General features: G+C 47.7%; 1 protein-coding gene across 1 annotated transcript in view; it reads left to right on the top strand.

Annotated features, from left to right (window-relative positions):
• The first annotated feature begins 220 nt into the window (after positions 1–220).
• Positions 221–24404, top strand: part of VhaSFD (V-type proton ATPase subunit VhaSFD) — a 49727-nt gene continuing 25543 nt past the window's right edge. Inside the window, exon 1 of the mRNA XM_075681295.1 lies at positions 221–1165. Within this exon, the coding sequence (XP_075537410.1) occupies positions 919–1165 (247 nt within the window). The 5' untranslated portion in view covers positions 221–918. The remainder of the gene's footprint in view (positions 1166–24404) is intronic.

Raw genomic sequence — 24404 nt, 5'->3', positions numbered from 1 at the left:
TGCCGACTCGCGTCGAGCGCTCGAAGTACGCACTTGCGCTACGCCTTCTCTCTTCCTCGTCCCACTCTGTGTGTGTACGTTCGCGCCGTTCTCGCCGGAGCGGCGGCACCGGCGGGGAGCGCAGCCTGTTCGGCAAACACCGCGCGTGACCGGGCCTCGGACTCTTTTTTTACTGTCGCCCTCCTCCTCGCTTCTTCCTCCCTTGTTTCTGATACAACGCGGCCGAGCAGAGGCAGCGAATATGCGGCTTCCGAGGGCTGCCTGCTCACGTGCTTCGAACACCGTCGATTTCAGTCCCCGCCGGCTCTGTGAATAACGCGTTTCTCACAACGACGCGCACGCTCAGGTAAAGGGGGAAGAAAATTGACGCTTCGTTTGAACTACATAGGCTGCAGTTAGGTTTTGGAGGTGTATAGTCAGCCAGGAGAAGCGATACGAACTGCTGACAAGCTTCTCGTAAGCAGACGGTTCTTTAAACACTATACGGAACTGCTGTTCGCGCAGGTTTACCCGTCGGTGCTTCACGGCTCCTCGCACGTTTCACAACCTTGTGGAGAATCGTACCTGTCCTATAGCTCGTGCCGCACTGTGTCTTCAAAAGAAAAAAGGAAAGGATCGACGAAGTGTCAGCCACTCGCCATCAACATCGGATCTCGCCTCCTTTTCTTGGGACGACCAAGCCAGCGATTGCTCGGACCGTGGTTCCCGGCCTTGTCGAAGAACACAGCGGGATAGAAGCTGAGCTCAATCTGCGAATCTGATCTCCTCATTTCCGTCCAAGCTTTCGCTTCTGTTAATTATTCTCCAATCGGTGTCCGCTCGCTCAAAGGCAGACCGTTCGGTGTGCGGCGCCTCACAGTGCCGGCTGAAGCGTCTGCGTGTGTCCTTGGAAAGGCAAGAGTGCGTCAAGCAGAAGGCATGCCTCGCGGGAAGATGGAGACCGGTAACGGCAGCCACGGCAAGCACCACCGCAAGCGTGACCGGCTGAGTCCCGTGGGCGGGGGCTCGTACGAGCGGCGCAACAGCGACATCGAACTGGACAAGGTGACCGGGCCTCCCGAGGCCTTCTTCCACCAGGCGAGGCAGTCGCGGCGCGCCTCGGTAATGGCTGAGCTTGTCATCAAGCACCTCGAGGACCAGGACCAGGAGGACAAAAAAAGCTCAGGTAAGCGTACACGCGGACGCCATCCGGCCTTCTATATTACATGCAAATTTGCCCGCTATGTGGACCCTTCCAGTTTTGGTGCAGGGGCTCGTGCTGTCTTGAAAACGCGGTGGCTACACGTTGCGCCGTTGTGTCAAGTTACAATACCGAAAGAGCCTTTAACCACTGTCCTGATCTCTGTGGGATGTCCCTTCAGGCGATGTGCGCCGTCGTTACAGTCCCACAACCGCACCCAAGGTGGCGAAAGCATGAGATAGCGACACGTATGCCATTGCCGCCTCTCGAACAATCGCCTGTATATTATAGTGTGTGTTCGAGTGCGTTGTGCGCGTGTTTTGGGTCTATGTAATGTGCATCAGTGGCTTCATACGTCACCCTTATCACGTGAAGAACGGCTGTTTGCTTGTCGGAAGCAGAACCCTCCGTGCGTGCATACTGTCATCAGAGACTCTCCGAGTCCTTTCCTCTTGCACCTCAGGGTCACGTGACTGCAGCTGCCAGCTTTGTTGCAGGTTGTGCGGGCTGTGGCGGTGACTTGGTGGTCGATAACGAAGTTGGCTGGATATATATAGTACAAAAAGGACGCCACAGCGTAGAATAACACCGGTCTCGCTCATTATTCGGCTTGTTTTCAGTTATGCGCATAGTTCTCGCACTCGAAAAGTGCTTGAAACGTACGTACGACTTTGTGCGCTATACTGCCTGTAACACATGTCACGGGAAGCGGCCGGCAAACCTTGCAAAAAGCGGCGGGACCCATCGACTACGCCGAGAAGCGCGCGTTCCCCAAGCGTCGTTACCTCTGTTATGGATGCGTGGTGAATTGTCCTTAGAGCCATGAGCCTGACACGCTGGATATTTGAACACACCGTGCTGCTATACTTGGTGACGAGCGATACAAGTCGCAGCTCTCCGCGCTGAGTTACGCTGTCACCCGGATGTACAGCCTGCCTCGCTTGCTTTATTTACGTGTCCTGGCTTCATACCTTATTCTGCTGTTCAGCAAGCTACTCGTTAGCTGAGAGTAGCCTATGGATCATTTCGTCTAGAGTGCGGTCCGTTCTTATCTTGACCGTGCAAAACTGCATGCGTTCGAGTCTCTAAAACTGCGGATGGTGTTTATTATTATTATTATTATTATTATTATTATTATTATTATTATTATTATTATTATTATTATTATTATTATTATTATTATTATTATTATTATTATTATTATAGAACTGTCACTCAAATGAATTTCCAATGGTGAAGCGGCCCACGTTAATTAGGCGGAGGAATATAGAGGCAGTTGAACCTGCTTCAGAGCACGTTGCCGTGGACAAGCAAAACAAAATATTGCTACAGACGCCCAATCGCGGCAATTACCGATGGCCATGTCCGACCATGTGCTTTTGCAGCATAACCAGGCATGTGGCCGGCGGTCTCAGCGTCAACACGAACCAGAACTGGCCAAGCTCAATCACGGTGCCAACGCGCGCGCAGCTTATTAATGTTTATACTAGCTTGATTATAGTCGATTACTTCATTGTTCAGGGGCCACGGTTCTGAGCCGATCTGCGTTAAGCAAATAGACAAATATTTGAACAGTCTGCCGTCGCAGCTTGACATCGCGTGGCCCGAGCGGAATATATGCGCACTCGCAAGCTATAGCGGCAGCGTCGAAACTGCGTTGTGCGTAGTGCACGCATTCGGCGCACAGCTTCGCTATATAGTTGGCGACGGAAGGCACGCTACAAAGCATCCCATGCACGATTTTCTGCAACCTACCCGCGCCGCAGCGCCGCTCAGACGAGCGGGTTTTGAATTCGCCAGCAGGGCGTCGCGTTTGGTGTACTACCCGAAACCGATGAGCGTTCCATAGGGGGCTCTGTTGACCGGTGTTTCCGCAGCGCCGCCTGGGCAGCCCGACACGCCCATATTGCAAGAAGGTTCGTATGTGTTGCCGCCCATACGAGGGAAGTAAAATGACCTAATTATTGGGGTATTCTTCCAGATTTATGTTTACACCTTCGTAGAACGGGTACATATCCGCACAGTCCAGCATTAACCCCCCCCCTCCTCCAAAAAAAAAAAAGCTTACAAGTCCGAACCGCGGTTCGGACAAATGAATTGCGCGGGCATGCGTACCGACTTGTGATAAAGCTCTACAAACTGCAATCCTAGTGTGCGTACGTTTCAGGTTTCTTCAGAACTACACGACACTCTGTAGGTCCGCGGCAGGAGGCATTGACGCTATAGCGGGTTTCCCGCGCAACTTGAGCCAGACATTAAAGATATGCAAATGCCACGTAGCATGGACAGAACCAAGGTATAATGTTATTTGCCGTCGCTGTTACTTGCCGTCTACTTTTCGCATTCCGCCTAACTACATAAGTAGCCTAAATCCATTAGTCAACTTCTCAAATATTACGATTAGATGAAAAGTGTAATTGATAAAATTGTAGAACAACATGAAATACTCCCTACACATCTTTCTGTTGCTCAACACCTGCTACACCAAAGTGTTTTTTCCAAGTAAGGAAGAAGCCCGCGAGCGCATGAAAAAGACCCGCGCGACTGGTCGCTCGAGGCACTCTGCGTGCATTCGCGGGCTTCATTCATGCTTGGAAAAACACGATAATGTAGCACCAGGGGCGAGAGAGTAAAGAGATTTGAGGGGCTCGATTGAATATGATAGTCGCGTCTTTCATCATCATCATCATCAGCCTGGTTACGCCCACTGCAGGGCAAAGGCCTCTCCCATGTTTCTCCAACAACCCCGGTCATGTACTAATTGTGGCCATGCCGTCCCTGCAAACTTCTTAATCTCATCCGCCCACCTAACTTTCTGCCGCCCCCTGCTACGCTTCCCTTCCCTTGGGATCCACTCCGTAACCCTTAATGACCATCGCTTATCTTCCCTCCTCATTACATGTCCTGCCCATGCCCATTTCTTTTTCTTGATTTCAACTAAGATGTCATTAACTCGCGTTTGTTCCCTCACCCAAACTGCTCTTTTCTTATCCCTTAACGTTACACCTATCATTCTTCTTTCCATAGCTCGTTGTGTCGTCCTCAATTTGAGTAGAACCCTTTTCGTAAGCCTCCAGGTTTCTGCCCCGTAGGTGAGTACTGGTAAGACACAGCTATTATAAACTTTTCTCTTGAGGGATAGTGGCAACCTGCTGTTCATTATTTGGGAATGCCTGCCAAACGCACTCCAGCCCATTCTTATTCTTCTGATTATTTCCGTCTCATGATCCGGATCCGCCGTCACTACCTGCCCTAAGTAGATGTATTCCCTTACGACTTCCAGTGCCTCGCTGCCTATTGTAAATTGCTGTTCTCTCCCGAGACTGTTAAGCATTACTTTAGTTTTCTGCATATTAATTTTTAGACCCACTCTTCTACTTTGCCTCTCCAGGTCAGTGAGCATGTATTGCAATTGGTCCCCTGAGTTACTAAGCAAGGCAATATCATCAGCGAATCGCAAGTTACTAAGGTATTCTCCATTAACTTTTATCCCCAATTCTTCCCAATCCAGGTCTCTGAATACCTCCTGTAAACACGCTGTGAATAGCATTGGAGATATCGTATCTCCCTGCCTGACGCCTTTCTTTATTGGGATTTTGTTGCTTGCTTTATGGAGGACTACGGTGGCTGTGGAGCCGCTATAGATATCTTCCAGTATTTTTACATATGGCTCATCTACACCCTGATTCCGTAATGCCTCCATGACTGCTGAGGTTTCGACTGAATCAAACGCTTTCTCGCAATCAATGAAAGCTATATATAACGGTTGCTTATATTCTGCACATTTCTCTATCACTTGATTGATAGTGTGAATATGGTCTATTGTTGAGTAGCCTTTACGGAATCCTGCCTGGTCCTTTGGTTGACAGAAGTCTAAGGTGTTCCTGATTCTATTTGCAATTACCTTAGTAAGTACTTTGTAGGCAACAGACAGTAAGCTGATCGGTCTATAATGTTTCAAGTCTTTGGCGTCCCCTTTCTTATGAATTAGGATTATGTTAGCGTTCTTCCAAGATTCCGGTACGCTCGAGGTCATGAGGCATTGCGTATACAGGGTGGCCAGTTTCTCTAGAACAATCTGTCCACCATCCTTCAACAAATCTGCTGTTACCTGATCCTCCCCAGCTGCCTTCCCCCTTTGCATATCTCCTAAGGCTTTCTTTACTTCTTCCGACGTTACCTTCGGGATTTCGAATTCCTCTAGATTATTGTCTCTTACATTATCGTCGTGGGTGCCACTGGTACTGTATAAATCTCTATAGAACTCCTCAGCCACTTGAACTATCTCATCCATATTAGTAATGATATTGCCGGCTTTGTCTCTTAACGCATACATCTGATTCTTGCCAATTCCTAGTTTCTTCTGCACTGTTTTTAGGCTTCCTCCGTTCCTGAGAGCATGTTCAATTCTATCCATATTATACTTCCTTATGTCAGCTGTCTTACGCTTGTTGATTAACTTCGAAAGTTCTGCCAGTTCTATTCTAGCTGTAGGGTTAAATGCTTTCATACATTGGCGTTTCTTGATCAGATCTTTCGTCTCCTGGGATAGTTTGCTGGTATCCTGCCTAACGGAGTTACCACCGACTTCCATTGCACACTCCTTAATGATGCCCACAAGATTGTCGTTCATTGCTTCAACACTAAGGTCCTCTTCCTGAGTTAAAGCTGAATACCTGTTCTGTAGCTTGATCTGGAATTCCTCTATTTTCCCTCTTACCGCTAACTCATTGATCGGCTTCTTATGTACCAGTTTCTTCCGTTCCCTCCTCAGGTCTAGGCTAATTCGAGTTCTTACCATCCTGTGGTCACTGCAGCGCACCTTGCCGAGCACGTCCACATCTTGTATGATGCCAGGGTTAGCGCAGAGTATGAAGTCTATTTCATTTCTAGTCTCGCCGTTTGGGCTCCTCCACGTCCACTTTCGGCTATCCCGCTTGCGGAAGAAGGTATTCATTATCCTCATATTATTCTGTTCCGCAAACTCTACTAATAACTCTCCCCTGCTATTCCTAGTGCCTATGCCATATTCCCCCACTGCCTTGTCTCCAGCCTGCTTCTTGCCTACCTTGGCATTAAAGTCGCCCATTAGTATAGTGTATTTAGTTTTCACTCTACCCACCGCCGATTTCACGTCTTCATAGAAGCTTTCGACTTCCTGGTCATCATGACTGGATGTAGGGGCGTAGACCTGTACAATCTTCATTTTGTACCTCTTATTAAGTTTCACAACAAGACCTGCCACCCTCTCGTTAATGCTATAGAATTCCTGTATGTTACCAGCTATATTCTTATTAACCAGAAATCCGACTCCTAGTTCTCTTCTATCCGCTAAGCCCCGGTAGCACAGGACGTGCCCGCTATTTAGCACTGTATATGCTTCTTTTGGCCTCCTAACGTCTATAATACTAAGTCGCGTCTATAATACTAATTTATTGTTTCAGACACGTTACAGGCATACGGGATGCCAAGGCTAAAGGCAGTAAGCATTGCTTGACATCTGCCCTGCCACCCATGTAGTGCGCATATATATATATATATATATATGTTTGTTTGGCATGTAATACTGTGGGCTGTTGACTTGTACGGCATTCCTATACGCGAAAAGAGAGAGAATAGAGAAAGTAAGCCAAAGAAAAAGAACAAAAAACGTTTTCGGTGGTAACAAGCAGGAAGCTGCATGATAGATAGCGTCGTTTTATGTTCAGAACATGTTGGCAAGCTGTGGCGCAGTTATTGTTTCAGCCTTCTATTACCGCTTGCCTGTTTTCTCCATTATGTTCACAACAGATTGCTCTCCGGCCCGCAAAATATTTTCTCCTATTTTAATCGAACGTTGGCTCCTTTCCGCGCCGCGACAGTGGTATGTGTCGCATAGAGACACGCGGCTTTATTAAACGCGAAACTATGCAGCGAGGTCTGACTGTAAAAACTTTCCTTTTTTGTTTGTTTTTAATGCGATAGCATTATAGGCGGACTTCACCGATTTTAGAGGTGCCATGTTCTTCTGACAAAAAAAAAATATGCGCCGATCTCGAAGGCAGCGCACTGTAACACAGTGGCTCAAAGCGCTAGCTTTCACGAGGGGAAGACTGCGCGAAGCTGGCACACGTGAGACGTTTCAAAGAGCGATTTTGGCACGATATAAGCATGCGTGAGATTGTGGCCAAATGGTTAGGGCGCTGGGCTCCTATGCTAGAAGACAGCGGTTCGATCCCAGCGTCGAGCGGTCACTCATTTCTCTAGAGCATTAAAGGCGGACCTCACTCACTCGTAAGGCATCTAACCGAAAACTCGAGGCGTGCTAAAACGTACGCGAGCACATCGCGGTGTACACGAGGTCGCAAGTTTGTCAAGAGAGGCGAGGTGTAGAATCGTCACCTTGATAAATGGGAGTGTGCAAGGAGACCCATGAGGCGCATGCGCGCGAGAGGTCACAGTCATCACATTATCTAAGTATATGCTATTGCACACTTGTTAACGGTTATAAAAGTTCCGGCCTATTTATTTTATTTAAGGCTTAACATGGGGCGCCTCTCGGGCTGCCATTATCTTTTCTAAGTGTTTACTTATTTTTAACGAGGAACTCCGCGCAAAAGGAACCGATTAAACGTTACCACGAGGTGCATTCTGTAAGTGTCCACCACAGAGGATATGTCAGTTTCGTCTGCTGCTGAAGTTCTGATTGGCTGGGCTGTGGTACAACGTCAGAAGCAGAAAAGCTGCCAGCCAATCAACACTTCAGCAGCAGACGAAGTGGGCATGTGGACTAGGCGAAGACTAACAGAATACCACTACCCCCCCGCCCTCCCCCCCCCCCCCCGCAGTTGCTTGTAACGTTTGTCGATGCCTTAAGCAAGTAATTTTTCAGGTTTTTTTATATTGGTCACCTAATTACCAACATTTTTATCAACTTTGTAGGGTGTGTTCGGAAACACACCGTTCACTCTCTGCAGTAGCTCAGTGGCTATGGCGTTGCGCTGCAGAGAACGAGGTCGCGGGTTCGACCCCGACTGCGGCGGGAACATTCCGAATTCGATGGAGGCCGAATGCAAAAAAAATAAAAAAGGTGCTCGTGTGCCGTGCATTCGATGCACGTTAGAGAAAACCCGGGTGGTAGAAATTAATCCAGTGTCCCCCACTATACGGGGTGTATCATCATCATTAATTCGTGGCATATATAGGCACGTAAATTACCAGAATATAATAAAAAGCACACGATCCACCATTTCCTGACCACCTGAGACAACAACGATGACAAGAACTTTCGCGTACACTTTTTTTTTTTTAATTTAAGGAAAGGGAGCTGAATTAGGCGCATTCGAAGTGTTGTAACATTTAATGCTTCGTTACAAAGGCTATACTTCTGATGACCTGCAGCACTGCAGCAATTCATTAAAGGTTTGCTTGCATACAGCTTGGACCGTCGTCAATATAACCGCAATTCAAAACTGCGCGTCAAGGATGACGCGAACGACCCGAAAAAAACTAGGTCCGCATATGCCAAAACGTGAGCCGCTTTACACCACGTTTGCATTCGTTTCGACCTTGTACCCTCAGCGTGTCACCGTCGCTCGAAACATGCGGCAGAACGCAGCTGACCTGGTTCTCGCTGCGGCCTCGGGTCGCATGTGCACGTTCGGCATAGCGGATATGGACCTATTTCATCGAGAGGCTTAAAATTACACGAATGTCGGCGACGGAACACTTGCGCCTATAAAGTATGCGTGACAGCATACATTGTCGCGAAGAGGAGACGCATGCAATATACAGCCAATGAATTTACAAGCATAAAAAAAAAAGGTTCTTCTAACTCGTCGTCATCGCCGGCTAAACGTAACCGTCATCACCATATGCTTTCTGGCTGAGTTGTCACACTGCAATGCTTTCTTTCCGAGTTGACGCTGCTTAACGACAAAGCATGGGCCAGAATAAGCGGTATTTCACGCGTTAGTAATTACGAGTGACACAGAAGTGTGCGGCTGTAAGACACACTGGGGTTTTCGCATGCCACAAAAACGATCTGATTATTAGGCACGTCGTATATAGTGAAGGGGGATGGGAGTGGGGACTCCGCGGATTACTTTTCAACCTCCTGGGGCTCTTTAACATTTGGGCAGCCCGTGTGCACGTGCACGGTACACGAGCATTTACTGCATTCCGTCCGCATTGGAATGCGGTCGGTATCGAACCCGCGACCTCGTGCTCAACAGCGCAACCTATAGCCAATGAGTTACCACGGCAAGTACGTGCTCGGCTGCGTAGGCGCATTACCAAGTTGTTGGAGCGCGTGCGTGCACAGCTGGACCGGCATGAAAAGCACGCGGTCAAGGCCGTCGGTTTTATGACGTTGTGGTCGTATAAGGTGACGTCGCGTTGGGGAGCAAAACAACAACCCAAGCGAATGGTCACACTGGGAAGCAGAACGGTCGATGATGGAACGCAAGTCGGAACCTGCGTCGCTGTTCGTCACCGATGTTAAGAGAGTGCATGAGTGACAGAAAACAGTTATTTGTGCCGTGGTCCGGAGGATGGACAGGATGCCCGGACAAGCAGTAACGTTTTGACAAAAAGCACTGTTTTGTGCTGGGCAGCGTCAGTCAGTATACAAAGCATTACTAGTATTATGATGACAGATTTGTTTTATACAAAGACCAACGACCTCCCTATGGCTACATAAATAAGGGACAACTAAGTATAGTACACAGAAAGAGACGTCTCCCAGTGGTATTCCTGCGAAAGTGTCCAGTATTATATTCCTGCATTTCTTATACTTATGCTAATTAAACGTCTCTCTCTCTCTTTCTCTCCTGCGCCTATGGTTACCCTCCTGGCCTCGTCCATTATTGGAAACTCGAGGAGCGAAGGGTTGCGGGTAGCGTGTTTCCAATGTTGCGTCATAAATTGCAATACATCCCTTAACGTATATCATTTACTCTGGCCGTGCTCGCAAGCTCACATAAACTCCGAACCGGACAAGTGCAAGTTTGAAAAAGCAATCCGGAGCGAAAAACTCGCTCCCCAACTCTGCGCCGTCCAGCAGGTCCACGACGCCGCCAGGAAACTCAACCTCCCGGTTCCGTCGTGGGAGACGCCCACTCCATGAGAGCCCAAAGCTCTCGTGGCCTGCAGGACCTGAATAAAATTGATTTCCTTCCTTCCTTCCCACACGAGATGGAAGGCGTCGGCTGGTTTTCCGGTGTTGCACCTCAAACAACGATGTCTGGTCTCTGGACTGCAGATTGTATATGACGGATAGTTCCTGTCCCACTACGACTGGGATTATTCGTCGTATACAACCTTCAGTGTGCGTGAACTATCTCTTTCTCCTTTTTTCTTCTCTTACTTCTGTTTTTCTGTTACCATGCTTAGAGTAAGTCACACTGTAAACAAGAGTTATCTCTGTACCTTCTTCCACGTGCAGGGTAGCCGACAGTAGGCCCGCCTCATTAACAACCATGCCATTGGCATTGTTTCCTGTCTCACCTCTCGCTCTCTTTTCCTCGCAGTGTTATGTTTACAATGCTAGAGAATGTCTCTTCCTGTCGCCTGACTGTGTCAGTGGATTCTCTCAAATTCGAAGTGATTTTTTTTTCGTAGCCAGATTTGACAGTGCTCGCGTGCTCTGCCCATTCAAATTCTTCCCTCTCCCAAAATTTATCCCCCTCTCTTTTTTGTCACGTGGCCCTCTCCCCATTCCTTGTGTCTGTGTCTGAGTGCATCCCGCTCGGAAACGGGCTCTCAATATGCCGCCGGCGACGGGTCGACTACCATGCATGCGCAGCCCGCTTGTGTTTGCCCGACGCACAGCTGCACCTCAGCTGTGTGATGGACCGCGCTGCATGTGGAGCGCGCGTGTGTGCGTCACACCGCGGCAAGGAACCTCCCATTCCTCCGTCAGCATAGACGCGTCGCAGTCTCTGCAATTCGTCCATTCTCTTATTTTTTTCTGTTGCGCCGACGGCGCTGGTGCGTGGGTGTATTTCAGTACCATGCTGAAGTGAAACCCATATGCACTGCGCTTGACTTCAGCATTAACGGCGTGTGCTATTCCCGGCGCGGGCACGGGACGTTACTTTTCGCGTTGGCCGATTTCACGGGTTACGAAGCGTCGTCGTAGATAAATGGAAGTATAACCGGATCCGATTAAATGTCTCGGCTCTATTGGTGCGCTTACATGGCGGCCGCGACGACCTGAGTTCATCATACAATATATAAATGTTCTTTTTTTTTATTGAAGTCAGCGGGGCCGCCATCTTAGAGCACCGTATAGCATGCCGAGGAGCTGCGTAAACAACAAACGTGACCGCGCTAGAGCCAACCTAATCGCGCGACAGCACGACAGGTGCGCCTTGCACCGAGCGACAAAGTATAACAGCGATAATCTGACGAAAAGCGTCAACCATCGAAAAACAAAACGATGTATATACGCGGGTTGGTATGCATGGTGCGCTGACGTCATCGTTGTCACCATATTTGGGTTGTAGCACGGTGAGTTCCTGCGTCCGTGACGTCATGTGCAACCTATATCTGTTTACAGCACACGTGACGTAGCAATGAAAAGTCGACAGGACATTTCAGTTCCGTGTATTAGCAGCATCGTGACATATACGACACGAACTACGCGACACAACAGGGAGTCGAGTTGCAAGTATGGCAAATATTTACGGAAGAATAGAAAATAGCGTACGCTGTATACTTTGTGTACGTATGCGCTGTAGGTTTCTGGCACGGTCTAGAGATAGACTAGAACGGGAGATATTGGACGCTTTCTACATTGCAAAGGCCGAGGGCACGTGCATTGGCTGCCCTTCAGTGACGCTTACCGAAAAAGAGATAGCTTTTCTAATGAGATAGGGAGGTCGTGATGTCACGATGGGCCATTCTAGGCTGTATCTATTTAAAGTCCTGTTTCTTCAAAAAAACATTTAGTTGGAAGTAGCCCTTTGTCCATCGTACATGTTCTTCTTTTAGTCCGCGTCTTCGTAGCGCTCTTTTCTTCAAATATGCAAAACCAACTCGCCCACATCAAGCTTCTGTGCTGTATACGTACTCCGGAAGAAGTAAAGAAAGCCTTGGGAGCTCTGCAAAGCGGGAAGGCAGCTGGGGAGGATTAGGATGTATACACAATGCCTCATGACTTCGAGTGTACCAGAATCTTGGAAGAACGCCAACATAATCCTAATCCATAAGAAAAGGGACGCCAAAGACTTGAAAAATTATAGACCGATCAGCTTACTGTCCGTTGCCTACAAAGTATTTACTAAGGTAACCGCAGATAGAATCAGGAACACTTTAGACTTCTGTCAACCAAAGGACCAGGCAGGATTTAGTAAAGGCTACTCAACAATAGACCATATTCACACTATCAATCAGGTGATAGAGAAATGTGCGGAATATAACCAACCCTTATATATAGCTTTCATTGATTACGAGAAAGCGTTTGATTCAGTCAAAACCTCAGCAGTCATGCAGGAATTACGGAATCAGAGTGTAGACAAGCCGTATGTAAAAATACTGAGAGATATCTATAGCAGCTCCACAGCCACCGTAGCCCTCCACAAAGAAAGGAACAAAATCCCCATAAAGAAGGACGTCAGGCCGGGAGGTACGATCTCTCCAATGCTATTCACAGCGTGTTTATAGGAGGTATTCAGAGATATGGATTGGGAAGAATTCGGGATAAGAGTTAATGGAGAATAGCTCAGTAACTTGTGATTCACTGATGATATTGCCTTGCTTAGTAACTCAGGGGACCAATTGCAATGCATGCTGACTGACCTGCAAGACAGGCAAAGCAGAAGGGTGGGTCTAAAAATTAATCTGCAAAAAACTAAAGTAATGTTTAACAGTCTCGGAAGACAACAGCAGTTTACGATAGGTAGCGATGCACTGGAAGTGGTGAGGGAATGCATCTACTTAGGGCAGGCAGGGGTGACCGCGGATCCGTATCATGAGACTGAAATAATCAGAATAACAAGAATGGGCTGGGGTACGTCTGGCAGGCGTTCTCAGATCATGAACAGCAGGTTGCCATTATCCCTCAAGAGAAAAGTGTATAACAGCTGTGTCTTACCAGTACTCACGTACAGGGCAGAAACCTGGAGGCTTACGAAAAGGGTTCTACTTAAACTGAGGACGACGCAACGAGCTATGGAAAGAATGATGGGTACAACGTTAAGGGGATAATAAGAGAGCAGACTGGGTGAGAGAACAAACGCGAGTTAATGACACCTTAGTTGAAATCAGGAAAAATAAATGGGGATGGGCAAGGCATGTAATGAGGAGGGAAGATAACCGATGGTCATTAAGGGATGCGGACTGGATTACAAGAAATGGGAAGCGTGATAGGGGCGGTAGAAAGTTAGGTGGGCGGATGAGATTAAGAAGTTTTCCGGGACAACATGGCCACAATTAGCACAAGACCGGGGTAGTTGGAGAAGTATGGGAGAGGCCTTTTCCCTGCAGTGGGCGTAGCCAGGCTGATGGTGATGATGTATACTTTGTGGCTTCTGTGTGCTCAAGAAGCCTAAGCATGTGCATGTGCAGTTGGCGGCACTGCACCTGCGAGTGATCCGAACTTGTTTGCATATGGGGCACGACATTTCGCAATTTCTTCTGGTGCTTGTTCCCATGCAGAAATGGCGCTTCAGCGAACTTCACTTGAACGAAGACGCCATTTGAACGGTGCCGTTTAAGTTTCTCCACGGGCGTCGCATTAGATTTTATATGCAAAAATTTTTCATCCACCTGTTTCGACAAACTCAATGTAAGGCAATTTTAACTTCTACGAACGTTTTCTATCTTCTTTTTCTTGTTTTTTTTTTCACCACACGGTGTACTGCATGAGACCCTTTGGTGCTCGGCAAGCTGCTGTGCCGGGGATTATGGTGCAGGGCCTCTAAATATGTCCTCAAATAACGTCTTGTTTTACACGAATGCAAAAGCATAATAACCGCCTTTTTTATACGTTTGTGTATACATATAGGACATTGAGATGCACGTTCCTGAACTTTCCTGAAATTATAACAATACGGTCAATGAACGCTTCGGGTTTTAGTTTAACGTTCTTTTTTTTTCTTTCTTTTTCAGCATCTCCTTCTTAATTCCCCCGTCTAATATACAGGTTCTTGGGCTATTTGGAAACAAGTTTGTGTAGGTGTAGGCATCCGGCATGACGAACGGTACTGTCATTGAATGTGTGATGAAATATGATACATAGGGAGCAACTGATTGGACAACTGCTGGCGCCCGTCGGCAGCCCTTGGCGTAGCGTACACTCACACGAATGGAAGTCGTAGTAGACGGTCCTGCGCGGCCACCGCCTCCAGATGAAGGGTGTGCCCTTGCGCTGCTGCTGTTGCTGCTGATCGCCGTCTCCGGCGGACGCGTTGTCGGCATCCTCGACAGCCAGCTGGTCTCGCCAGTCCACGGTGCGCACCGCAATGTCACCATCGATAAGCGTCAGGCCCCGCGACGAAAGGTTCAGGCGGCTGTTCTCCAAGGTGTCCCACTGCACGAGCGACACACGTATATGCACGGATGAAGGAGGTTGATAGGCTGTATAGGAGGAAGCCCTTACGTCACGCATGCCAGCCTTAGCAAGCCGACTCTTCGCGAATCATCGTCTTTTTCTGGCTCAAAAAAGTCGACCCAACAAGCGACCTAGCACTCGGCGGACACCAGCCGGTGCTACTCTATACATTGCCGAATACCGCCATATTTGCAATGTTGTCGGCCCTGATTGGCCCAGAGATCAGCTACACGGTCTCACTGATTAGCTCAAAAAGCCGTCATTACCAGTTGTCACAATATGGCGGAGTTTGACGACGTCTAAAATTGCACACTCGGCGCAGTGTGATTGGTTCTCGGCAGGTTTTCGTCGACGTGCACTGGTTCGGGTACTTCGCCGCGCGATATACATATATGTGTACATTTTCGCCAGATATGTTCGTGCGAATTCGGTCGTTTTATATGAGGTATACTCTTACAGTTTTCGTTGCAACGTGCGAACACGGCAGCTGCATCTTGCTGCGATGGCACCCGTTTTCTTTAATTTCTTTTTATTATCATTATGTTTTTTTTTACTCTTTCTTTCTTACTTTTTATTTTTTTTATTTTTAAGAGCGTTATCTGAACGCAATCGAAGACGCTAAAACTTACCGCGACATGATCACGTGTAGTTGGGCCGACTTTTCCTAGCTTCAATTTCGTTACGTAATGTCAATGCCCCCCCGCCTCCCTCACCCCCGCCGCACACCCTAGTTCTTTCCTTCTCACTGCGCGTCGTCATCGAAGTGAACAGTGGACCATGGTGAGCGGGCGCTGGAGATCGGCGAGGAAGTTACAGTGCCAGCCAGCTCTCTTCGCACTTCTGCGACAGGTCCACGGTACACGCGTATTTAGCCTGCTCAGCTTAAACGGTAAGAAGTACTTATGTAGAGCGTTTCATTCAGTCGACGGGCGCTGTTGCATTAAAAACGCTAAAGACGTTGCACACTCATCAGAACTAATGAAGTGCTAGCGACTTCGCCACCGTGTATGTTTCACTGTGTACTACTTCAGTATTGAGGAAGCTTTAGCTCGGCGCCAACTCCGATTTTCCTGCTAAACTACAAGTGCAACGCGTAAGCGATTTCATTAGATAAGCAATGAGCCGAGTTGAATTGAAGTTGCATGTAAAAGCGAAAGCCGAATCTACCGACTGCATGTATAGAATCAGAATTTTTATTTGGAGCCTCAATTTTTTGCAAAGACTGCCAAGAAGGGGTAACTTTTAAACAAATCGAAGCACACAGTTTACAAGTCCGTAACTTTGCAATAAAAACAGATATCTTAGTTCAGTGAATTGCAACCCGTTAGAGCACCCGGAATGGACAAATGTGACTCGAATCTGCAGCTTACGTAAAGTTGTTACAATCTTTACAATGGTTTGGCAAAGGTCCTACTGACAAACTAGCGGTATATTTTAAAGCAGTGTATAATACATCAGTTTTGACCACATTTGATGTGTTATTAGGTGCAAATTTCTGTCCTACACAGTGGTACAGAGAGCGAAGTCTAATGGTAAGAAAGGTAGATAGATCGAACAGAGGAGCACCTCTCAGGCCTAAATAAAGACTTTGCTTCCTGCAGTCTGTACAGTTTAACTCATCCTTTTAAATGCAGCAAACTTCATCGAAATTGGTGCATGCAGCGGATACCGAGGAAAACGATTTCTCCATTCCTACACATTTACATAGAAGCTACTGAAGTAAACTTTACTCTTCAGAGCCTTTAAATACAATTCAGGACGTAGCCTGCGTATAGGCGTGAGTAGGTGGCCTTAGTGGCCAGTTGACCTTCGTGCACATTGTTGGGTATATGTAAGTTTACCACTGCAGTTGGTTGGCACAAATGGATAAAACATTACTCCAGCTTCAAAAGGTGATGTCTGCACTTGCGACGCAGCAGAACCAATATACAGGAGGCATTCACAAATATGAACACCTAAGAAACATCAATTGCAGGCCGACCCCTCGTTTGTTATTTTCTTTGGATTTACCGTCCTCTTCGCCAAAACCTTCCTTCCTTCCTTCTTTCTTTCTATCTTTCTTGTAGTCTGCGTAGTCTTCAGTATAATATGTTCGGAGGCTCTTTCGCACTTGTGCGACCGCGCAAAGTCTCCTATATTACCGATTCGAACGCAAAAGTCCCAAGTTCCTTGTGCATAGATTTTATCTGCCTTCGTATTTACGTTACCTTATTCGATAGTACATCCACCGAAGATTGGGCAGGTAGCACATTCCCCAGCAGCACAGCGAACACAACCGTGGCAGTACGCATCGTCGACGCGAGGGACCAAAGGGTAAGAACCTCGGTGCGCGCCTTGTTGCCCCGTCAAAAAGCAAGCCTCATCATGAGGGTCCACGTGTGCGCGACGACCATTCCTCTTCTTTCAGCGCGTGTGCGCAAAGCCTCTTTGAGAAACGCGGGCTCACGTTAAACATGTGCCTGACGGAAACTTTCCACGCTTGTCGCATTGACGCTTGTGCATTTGTTTATTCTCTGTGTTTGTTGTTCTACGTGTATGCGTACATGCGGGCCAGGGAAACGCCGCCGGCACTGTGATGTATGCGGTCAAGTGCCTCTAGAGCAACGCTTGCTATTGTTGTTCGTTTTTTTTTTTTGTATCGGCCAGTGCCGTAGACCTACCGCATATGTGCATTGTCGTGCGGAGCCTAGAGTAAGCCTAGTTCGAGCCTAGAGTTCGGAGACTGCGCCCGGGGCGTCACCGCAAGGCGCGAGCACACCGGCTCTTTGTTCCAGGCATAAAAACAAACTGTCGTGCTCACTTCGAATCATACGCAATGCAAGAAGAGCGTGACAGGAAGAAAATAGTGTCATTATTTCATAGCGTTCAACAGCAGCGGAGAGAAAAGTGACGGCTAAAAAGGGTATGGTGAAAAAATAATAATAATAACGGACTTTGGACAGATTTGGCATCGGAACACGACCATGCCACAAAAAACGAAATAAGCCTGACGACATATTTTCATCATCATCATCATGATCTGCAGCAGCCTATTTTTATGTCCACTGCAGGACGAAGGCCTCTCCCTGCGATCTCAAATTACCCCTATCCTGCGCCAACTGATTCCAACTTGCGCCTGCAAATTTCCTAATTTCATCACTCCACCTAGTTTACTACCGTCCTCGAATGCGCTTCCCTTCTCTAGGCACCCATTCTGTAACTCCAATGGTCCCCTGATTATCCATCCTACGCATTACATGGCCTGCCCAGCTCCCCTTTTCTCTCTTAGTGTTTCTCTCTTAGTGTCTATTAGAATATCGGCTATCACCGTTTGTTCTCTGATCCACACCGCTATCTTTCTGTCTCTTAAGGTTACGCCTAACATTCTTCGTTCCGTCGCTCTTTGCGCGGTCCCTAACTTGTTCTCGAGCTTCTTTGTCAACCTCCAAGTTTCTGCCCTATAGGTTAGCACCGGTACAATGCAGTGATTGTACACCTTTCTTTTCAATGACAGTGGTAAGCTCCCAGTAAGGATCTGGCAATGTCTGCTGTATGCACTCCAACCAATTTGTATACCTCTGTAAATTTCTATAAATTTCTATAAATTTCTGTAAATGCCCTACTCCTGATTAGGGTCGAGTAATTGACGTAGATAAACGCACTCTTTTACAGACTCCAGAGGCTCACTGGAGATCCTGAATTCTTGTTACCTTGCCTGGCTATTGAACATTACCTTTGTCTTCTGCATATTAATCTTCAACCCCACTCTTACACTTTCTCTCTCTGTTAAGGTCCTCAATCATTTGTTGCAATTCGTCTCCAGTGTTGCTGAACAGAAGAATGTCATCTGCAAACCAAAGGTTGCTGAGATATTAGCCGTTGATCCTCACTCCTAGGCCTTCCCAGTTTAATAGCTTGAATACTTCTTCCATGCGTGCAGTGAATATCATTGGAGAGATTGTGTCTCCTTGCCTGACCTCTTTCTTGATAGGCAACTTTCTACTTTTCATGTGGAGAACCAAGGTAGCTGTGGAATCTTTGTAGCTATTTCTCAAAATATTCACGTATGCCGCCTGTACTCCTCGATTACGTAATGCCTTTATGACTGCTGGTATATCTACTGAATCAAATGCATTTTCATAATCTATGAGAGCCATATAGAGAGGTTGATTGTACTCTGCAGATTTCTCGATTACCTGATTCATGACATGGTTGTGATCCATTGCGAAATTTTTTTTTGCTAACATCTAAAGACAGCGAAGAGGAACGCAGAGAAATAGTGCTGCTCTGAGAGCCGCGCTTCGAACGGCCGCGCTTGTTTGGCTTTGAATTAGCCTCTTTTGATAAATTAATTATGAGTATGCTCATTGCCCCATGAAATGGAAATTAGGGTTGTATATCGCATTTTTCTTCTTCGACACCATCTGTGCTAAATTTTATATCCGTACCTATGTTACCCTGTACTTCGGGTTTTGCACTACAGCGTGGCGATGTACGGACGCTCAAGTTCTGTTTCCTATGGGACACTGCTGCTTTCGAGGATCAAAAGCACACGTGTGCTAGTCAAGCCCGTGCGCGCTGCGCGCAAACGTACGGCTCCGTACGTCTGCGCACACTGTAGGAGCCGGGGGTCGTGGCCTCGGAGTTCGGAGTCTGCGGCGTCACACAGAGGGCCGCTCCCTATCCTACGTCGCCGGTGCGTCTCGTAACGGGTAGCTGGCCTACGCGACCGGGGCGTCACACGGAGGCTAAGCGGGTCTACACCGTCGTCCGAGTTTTTTCCTGACGAGGGCTGCTTCTTTCGTGAAGATTACGAGGTCGAGAGGATGAGGAACGGAAGAGAGGGTTTATTTACATTGGCATTGCAAACTTGTTGACATAGAACAAGGGGTATCGTATACTTCCCGATGCACGTAGCGTAGAACATCGTTCTCGTAGCATGAGCTACAGGTCAGAAGGCTACATCTTTCTGGCGAGCACACATCAGAGTACACTAGCACACTCCAGCAGTCCGCTTAAATCCCTTTGGTCCTCCCTAGGTCCCTAGGTCAGGGATATCTGCAATCACACCTTCCTCCAACCGGAGCGCCCAAAGTCGAGGAAGGCTCCGCCTTGAGACCGAGGGTGGGCATAAGCACTCCGGCACCTTTGTTTCCTGAACATAAGGAAAGGAGGGGAGTTTCGTAGACAGGGATTGCCACGCTTGATTCAAACTGGCACGTCTTGGTTCCTGGAATGACCCATCAATTAGCTGGAGCGTCTGTCAAACGACCGTGGCGGTTACCGGAGTCAGGGAGGAAACGGCGTAAAACGCCCTTTTCCAGGAGTTTCCATGCTAGAAGGTCACGGCTCCCGCTGGCCGATTATAACAGCACAGACAGCTAGAGCTGTCACTGGGCCGTTATGTATGTTCCACTCGAGGCGCCCCCGAGCTCTGGAACAGCTTCCAAGAGCTCATGTGACATATCCGATCGCATTGACAACACACCGAATATGTTCTAGCGATGACGTGCGAAAAATTCCTAAGACACTGCAGTAAACGCTAAGACCCGTTCTATTTTAATTTTTGTAAAGGTGGAGCGCCTTATTTGTGACATCAGACTTGGAATTGCGTGAGCAATACCAATTAACTCGGGAGATCACTCAGCGAATTATCTGATTACCAGCACAAATGATGCACTCTTGGAATTGAAGTCAACCATGCAGTATTCAAAATATGTACGTTGAATACATCCTGAGACATACGCACTAAAATATGCCGCGAAGTACGTCGATTTTACATCGTTTCCCGCAACAGGCTTCTTCACAGGTTTTGTACAGGAAACGACCGCCCTATACGGAGCACAAATGGAACTGCAGGGGACCATTCGGGTTATATGCATGATTCCTTTGCCTAGAACATCGATATAGTGAAGACCATGGACCAGCCGCGGCGGCTCTGCGGCTAGGACATTGCGCTGCTGAGCACGAGGTCGTGGGTTCAACTCCTGCCGCGGCGGCCGCATTCGATGAGGGCGGAATACAAAAACGATCGTGCACCGTGCTTCGAGTGCATGTTTCAAACCACCGGAGACGGTAAAAATTGATCCGGAGGCGCTTCACTGCGGAGTTCCTAACAACGCAACTGTGCAATTTAGGGAAGTTATATAAACTCCGCAATTCAGTGAGGAACATAATTTGGGTCACCTAATCATTGAATTGTTATAGCCACTGCGTACGTCTCAATCTCGATATGTATCAATAGCATCTTACCGCGTAGAGCCACGTACGTCGCATTTTATTTCGTGCCAGTCACTGCGCAACCCAGTGATAGCGTTTAATTTGACCAGTGAGTCGTCTGCATTGTCTGCGTATGCCCGTTCGTTGATTCGTCTACATCAACCCGACAGGAACGGACCGAGTTAAACGCCAAATTGACGTACCCCCGACCCGACCCGTTTGCATGAACTCAGTTCAGAAGACAAGAAGTTGCTGTGGCAAAAAGATCGAATCGGCGAAAGTCGCTTTTACCGCTGCACCGCCAACACCATACCCGACAGCGCCTACATGCATTCCGCCGGGCGGGTCGGTCCGAGTCAACAACGTACCCCGTGAAAGCGGACAGACGTAGCCATCCCCAGTGCTCACCTGACCTTAGCCATGCTTACGTAAACCCGACATGCAAATTTGTGCCCGAGAAGCAGACTCAAACTACTTTTATCGACCTCGTGTAAGCGGTTTGTGTGATAACATGGACGAGGTTCCGAATGAGTCCGAACGTGTGTGACAGGCACCTTTAAAGTTGGCTTTTTCACAATAAGATACTATGAGTGGGGAAGCCTCCTTTTCTGTGATTTATTTAGTTTTACATGCACTCTGGCAACGACATGGGTCTTCATAAACATATATAAATAATTAGGTAAAGACACCTCAGCCGCGTTTGAACTGGGTTTGAACTGGGGTTTGAACTGGGGTTTGAACTGCTTTTGAACGAGCCCGGCGCTTGCATACCGTTAGGGCGTTGCGGAATGAACGCCCGACACCATGCGACGCAGCGTGCGATGAACGCACGCTGAGTGTAGCGTTCGCTATCAAGGTGACGACTAAGCTACATATACCTAAGGCACGGTAAGAAAACTGAACTGGTAGGTTATACGGCCGCTGAGGATCTTAAAGGAATCTAGAACGCAAAGTCTGCCGGTCTGTGCGATCCGTTCAGTTCAGTTCAGTTTTATTTCTGCGTTATGCATCTGCGTTATGGATATTACACATGTGGTGGAGTTACATGGTGCATTCTTATTTTAATACACGTTATGTTAGCTTGTGTAACAGTAACATCGATGGACAACTGATGGGTAAGGCCGTTTCAGTCTGATGCTGCCCGGAAGAAAAATAAGGCTGAAAAAGTAGTAGTGCGGAAACGCGGGCATGAAAATTGAAATGGGTGTCCGGTGCGTTGTGATGTATGCGTGTGGCGTAAGGTGTAAAGTGCGTGATGCAGTGCGCTGTAGAAAGACTTAAGGAAAGGACGGAGGCTGGCGATACAACGGCGATAAGAAAGAACTGATAAGTCTATTTATGCTTTCAAAGATGATAGACTGATGTCGTAAAAAATAGGAAGTATTAATCAACCTAGTTACAAACCCTTGAAATTGTTAAAGGTCATTTTTTGTAAATATTCCTGATGCGGATTTTAGATGGGTGAAGAAAATTATGGTTTTGGTCTGAGAAACGCTTTATATAGGCAAGAGAAGAAGGGAAACAAAGGGGCTCGATCTTGATAATCATAACCACGTAAAGCCAACATACAATGAAGCCAAGGAAAGCGTAAACTTTATTTTCAAATCAATGAGATTCGAGTGCGGCGTCTTTTTAGTGGGTCTGGGCACCCGCCGCGGACGCGGTTCCGAGACCTTGTCTCGAAGTGGCTTCCTCGGCTGGCTGGACGGCTCAGAGTTGTGCTGTCAGGTTCGAGCTGAGCAGTGCGGTCTTCCAGCGCGAGCGGAGGCTGCAGCGGCGGAAGAGACGGAGAGGTCGGCACTGCCCCACTTGTTTGTTAAGTCCCGACGCTCCCATAACATGTGATTAAGTGTGGCAACCTCGCCACACGACGTGCATCTGTTTGTAGTGTACATGTCGAGATTCATGGCGTGCATGAGTTTGGGGATTCTGTAAGAATCCGTTTGTAATTGTCTGAAGTGTACTGCTTGCGTCCTGTCGAACCTAGCGTGAGGGAATGGGTATACGCGTCTTTGTAACTGGTAGTGTGTCGTGATGTCGTGGAACCTGGTCATACGATCCTCCCACGCCCAGACGTTTGCAGTATACCCCGCGGCGGCTCTTCCTCCGATGGTGCTCGGTGAGTGAGGCCTTGAGCAACGCGGTGAGCCTCTTCGTTGGGGGTGCTCAATCCAGTGTGTGCCGGGATCCATAGCAAGTGCCTTCGGTTATCGAAGTCGGTCTCTCCCTGCTGTATGGGATGTCGCTGGAGTATGTGATACGCCTCTTGCGAGATGCGCCCATTTGCAAAATTGCGAATTGCCGTTTGCGAATCGCAGATCATGTATGTACCTTTGGTTTGTGTGAGGGCCAGTGCTATGGCCGCTTCCTCTGCCGTTTAGGCATGTGCCGTGTTCACGGTGACACCACCGTGAATCAAGGAAATTAACTGTGGTGAAAATTGGAATGTAGAAAGTAATGAAGAAATGGGAAATGAAAGTGGACGAAAAGATAACTTATCGCCGGTGGGAGCTGAACCCACAACCTCCGCATTGCGCATGCATTGCGCGTGCATTGCATTACCAAATGTGCTACGGCGAGGGCTATCAATTCGTCAACTAACTTGGGTATTTTATGTTTACTAGATCTAGCCCTATAGGAGTGTTAGCCAGAGCCACTCAGAGCCATGGTGCGCGGATGTGGAACATCCTTTTTTTGCCCGATGGCGTCCCGCAACATGTGATCTTAGGAGAGCAGGCACGTGGATAATAAGCCCTCGCATGCTACCTATTGACATCAAGGCTGCCAGATTCGAGACCCTCACAATGAACAAACGAGAGAAGAAGGGAAACGGAAGTTGTGGGTTCGGCTTTCACCGGCAACAAGCTATCTTTTCGTCCACTTTCATTTCCCTTTTCTTCATTATTTTCTACATTCCAATTTTAACCACAGTTAATTTCCCCGATGCTTTCTTTTTTTTTTATTGGATTCGCTGCCTGTTGTCTTTATGTGGTCTTTATATAAGCAAATAAATTGACGTATTTCGTAGCTATGTGAAGGTGACGCTTTAAAAATCCCAGTCTTTTGTAAGATGACGAAAAAATGCTAGTAATGGGAGCGTTCCAAGTGAGGGCGTTCGATAGCTCAAAGGATTGCCGGGAGACCCGTGGAAATGGTAATAGAAGAAGCAATTCACTTGGAGAAAACTGCTAAAGGTGAAAGTTGTAGCGGGTGCGTCGAATCATCTGTGGTTTGAACTATATGCTCGTGAAGAAATGACAACCAAGTTCTGATTAGCTCCAGGGGCCTATTAGTTGACGCGAAAACGTTCATACCATGTTTTCACGTACGGTACGTAGTTGAGATCGGTTCAAGATGATGATGACGATGGTGGCTGAGAACTTTGGCGCATACTTAGTGTGGGGAATATGTCAAGGATCGAGGTATCGCTTTCAAGGGAAGTGAGGGGAGAACGAACTCGGCAACCAATCTCCACGAGTACTTCATCACGAG

This window comes from Dermacentor variabilis, chromosome 2 (genome assembly GCF_050947875.1).
Source record: "Dermacentor variabilis isolate Ectoservices chromosome 2, ASM5094787v1, whole genome shotgun sequence".
Classification (NCBI taxonomy): Eukaryota; Metazoa; Arthropoda; class Arachnida; order Ixodida; family Ixodidae; genus Dermacentor; species Dermacentor variabilis.
Note: the sequence above shows the minus strand (reverse complement) of the source record. Positions and strands in the feature narration are given on the sequence as shown.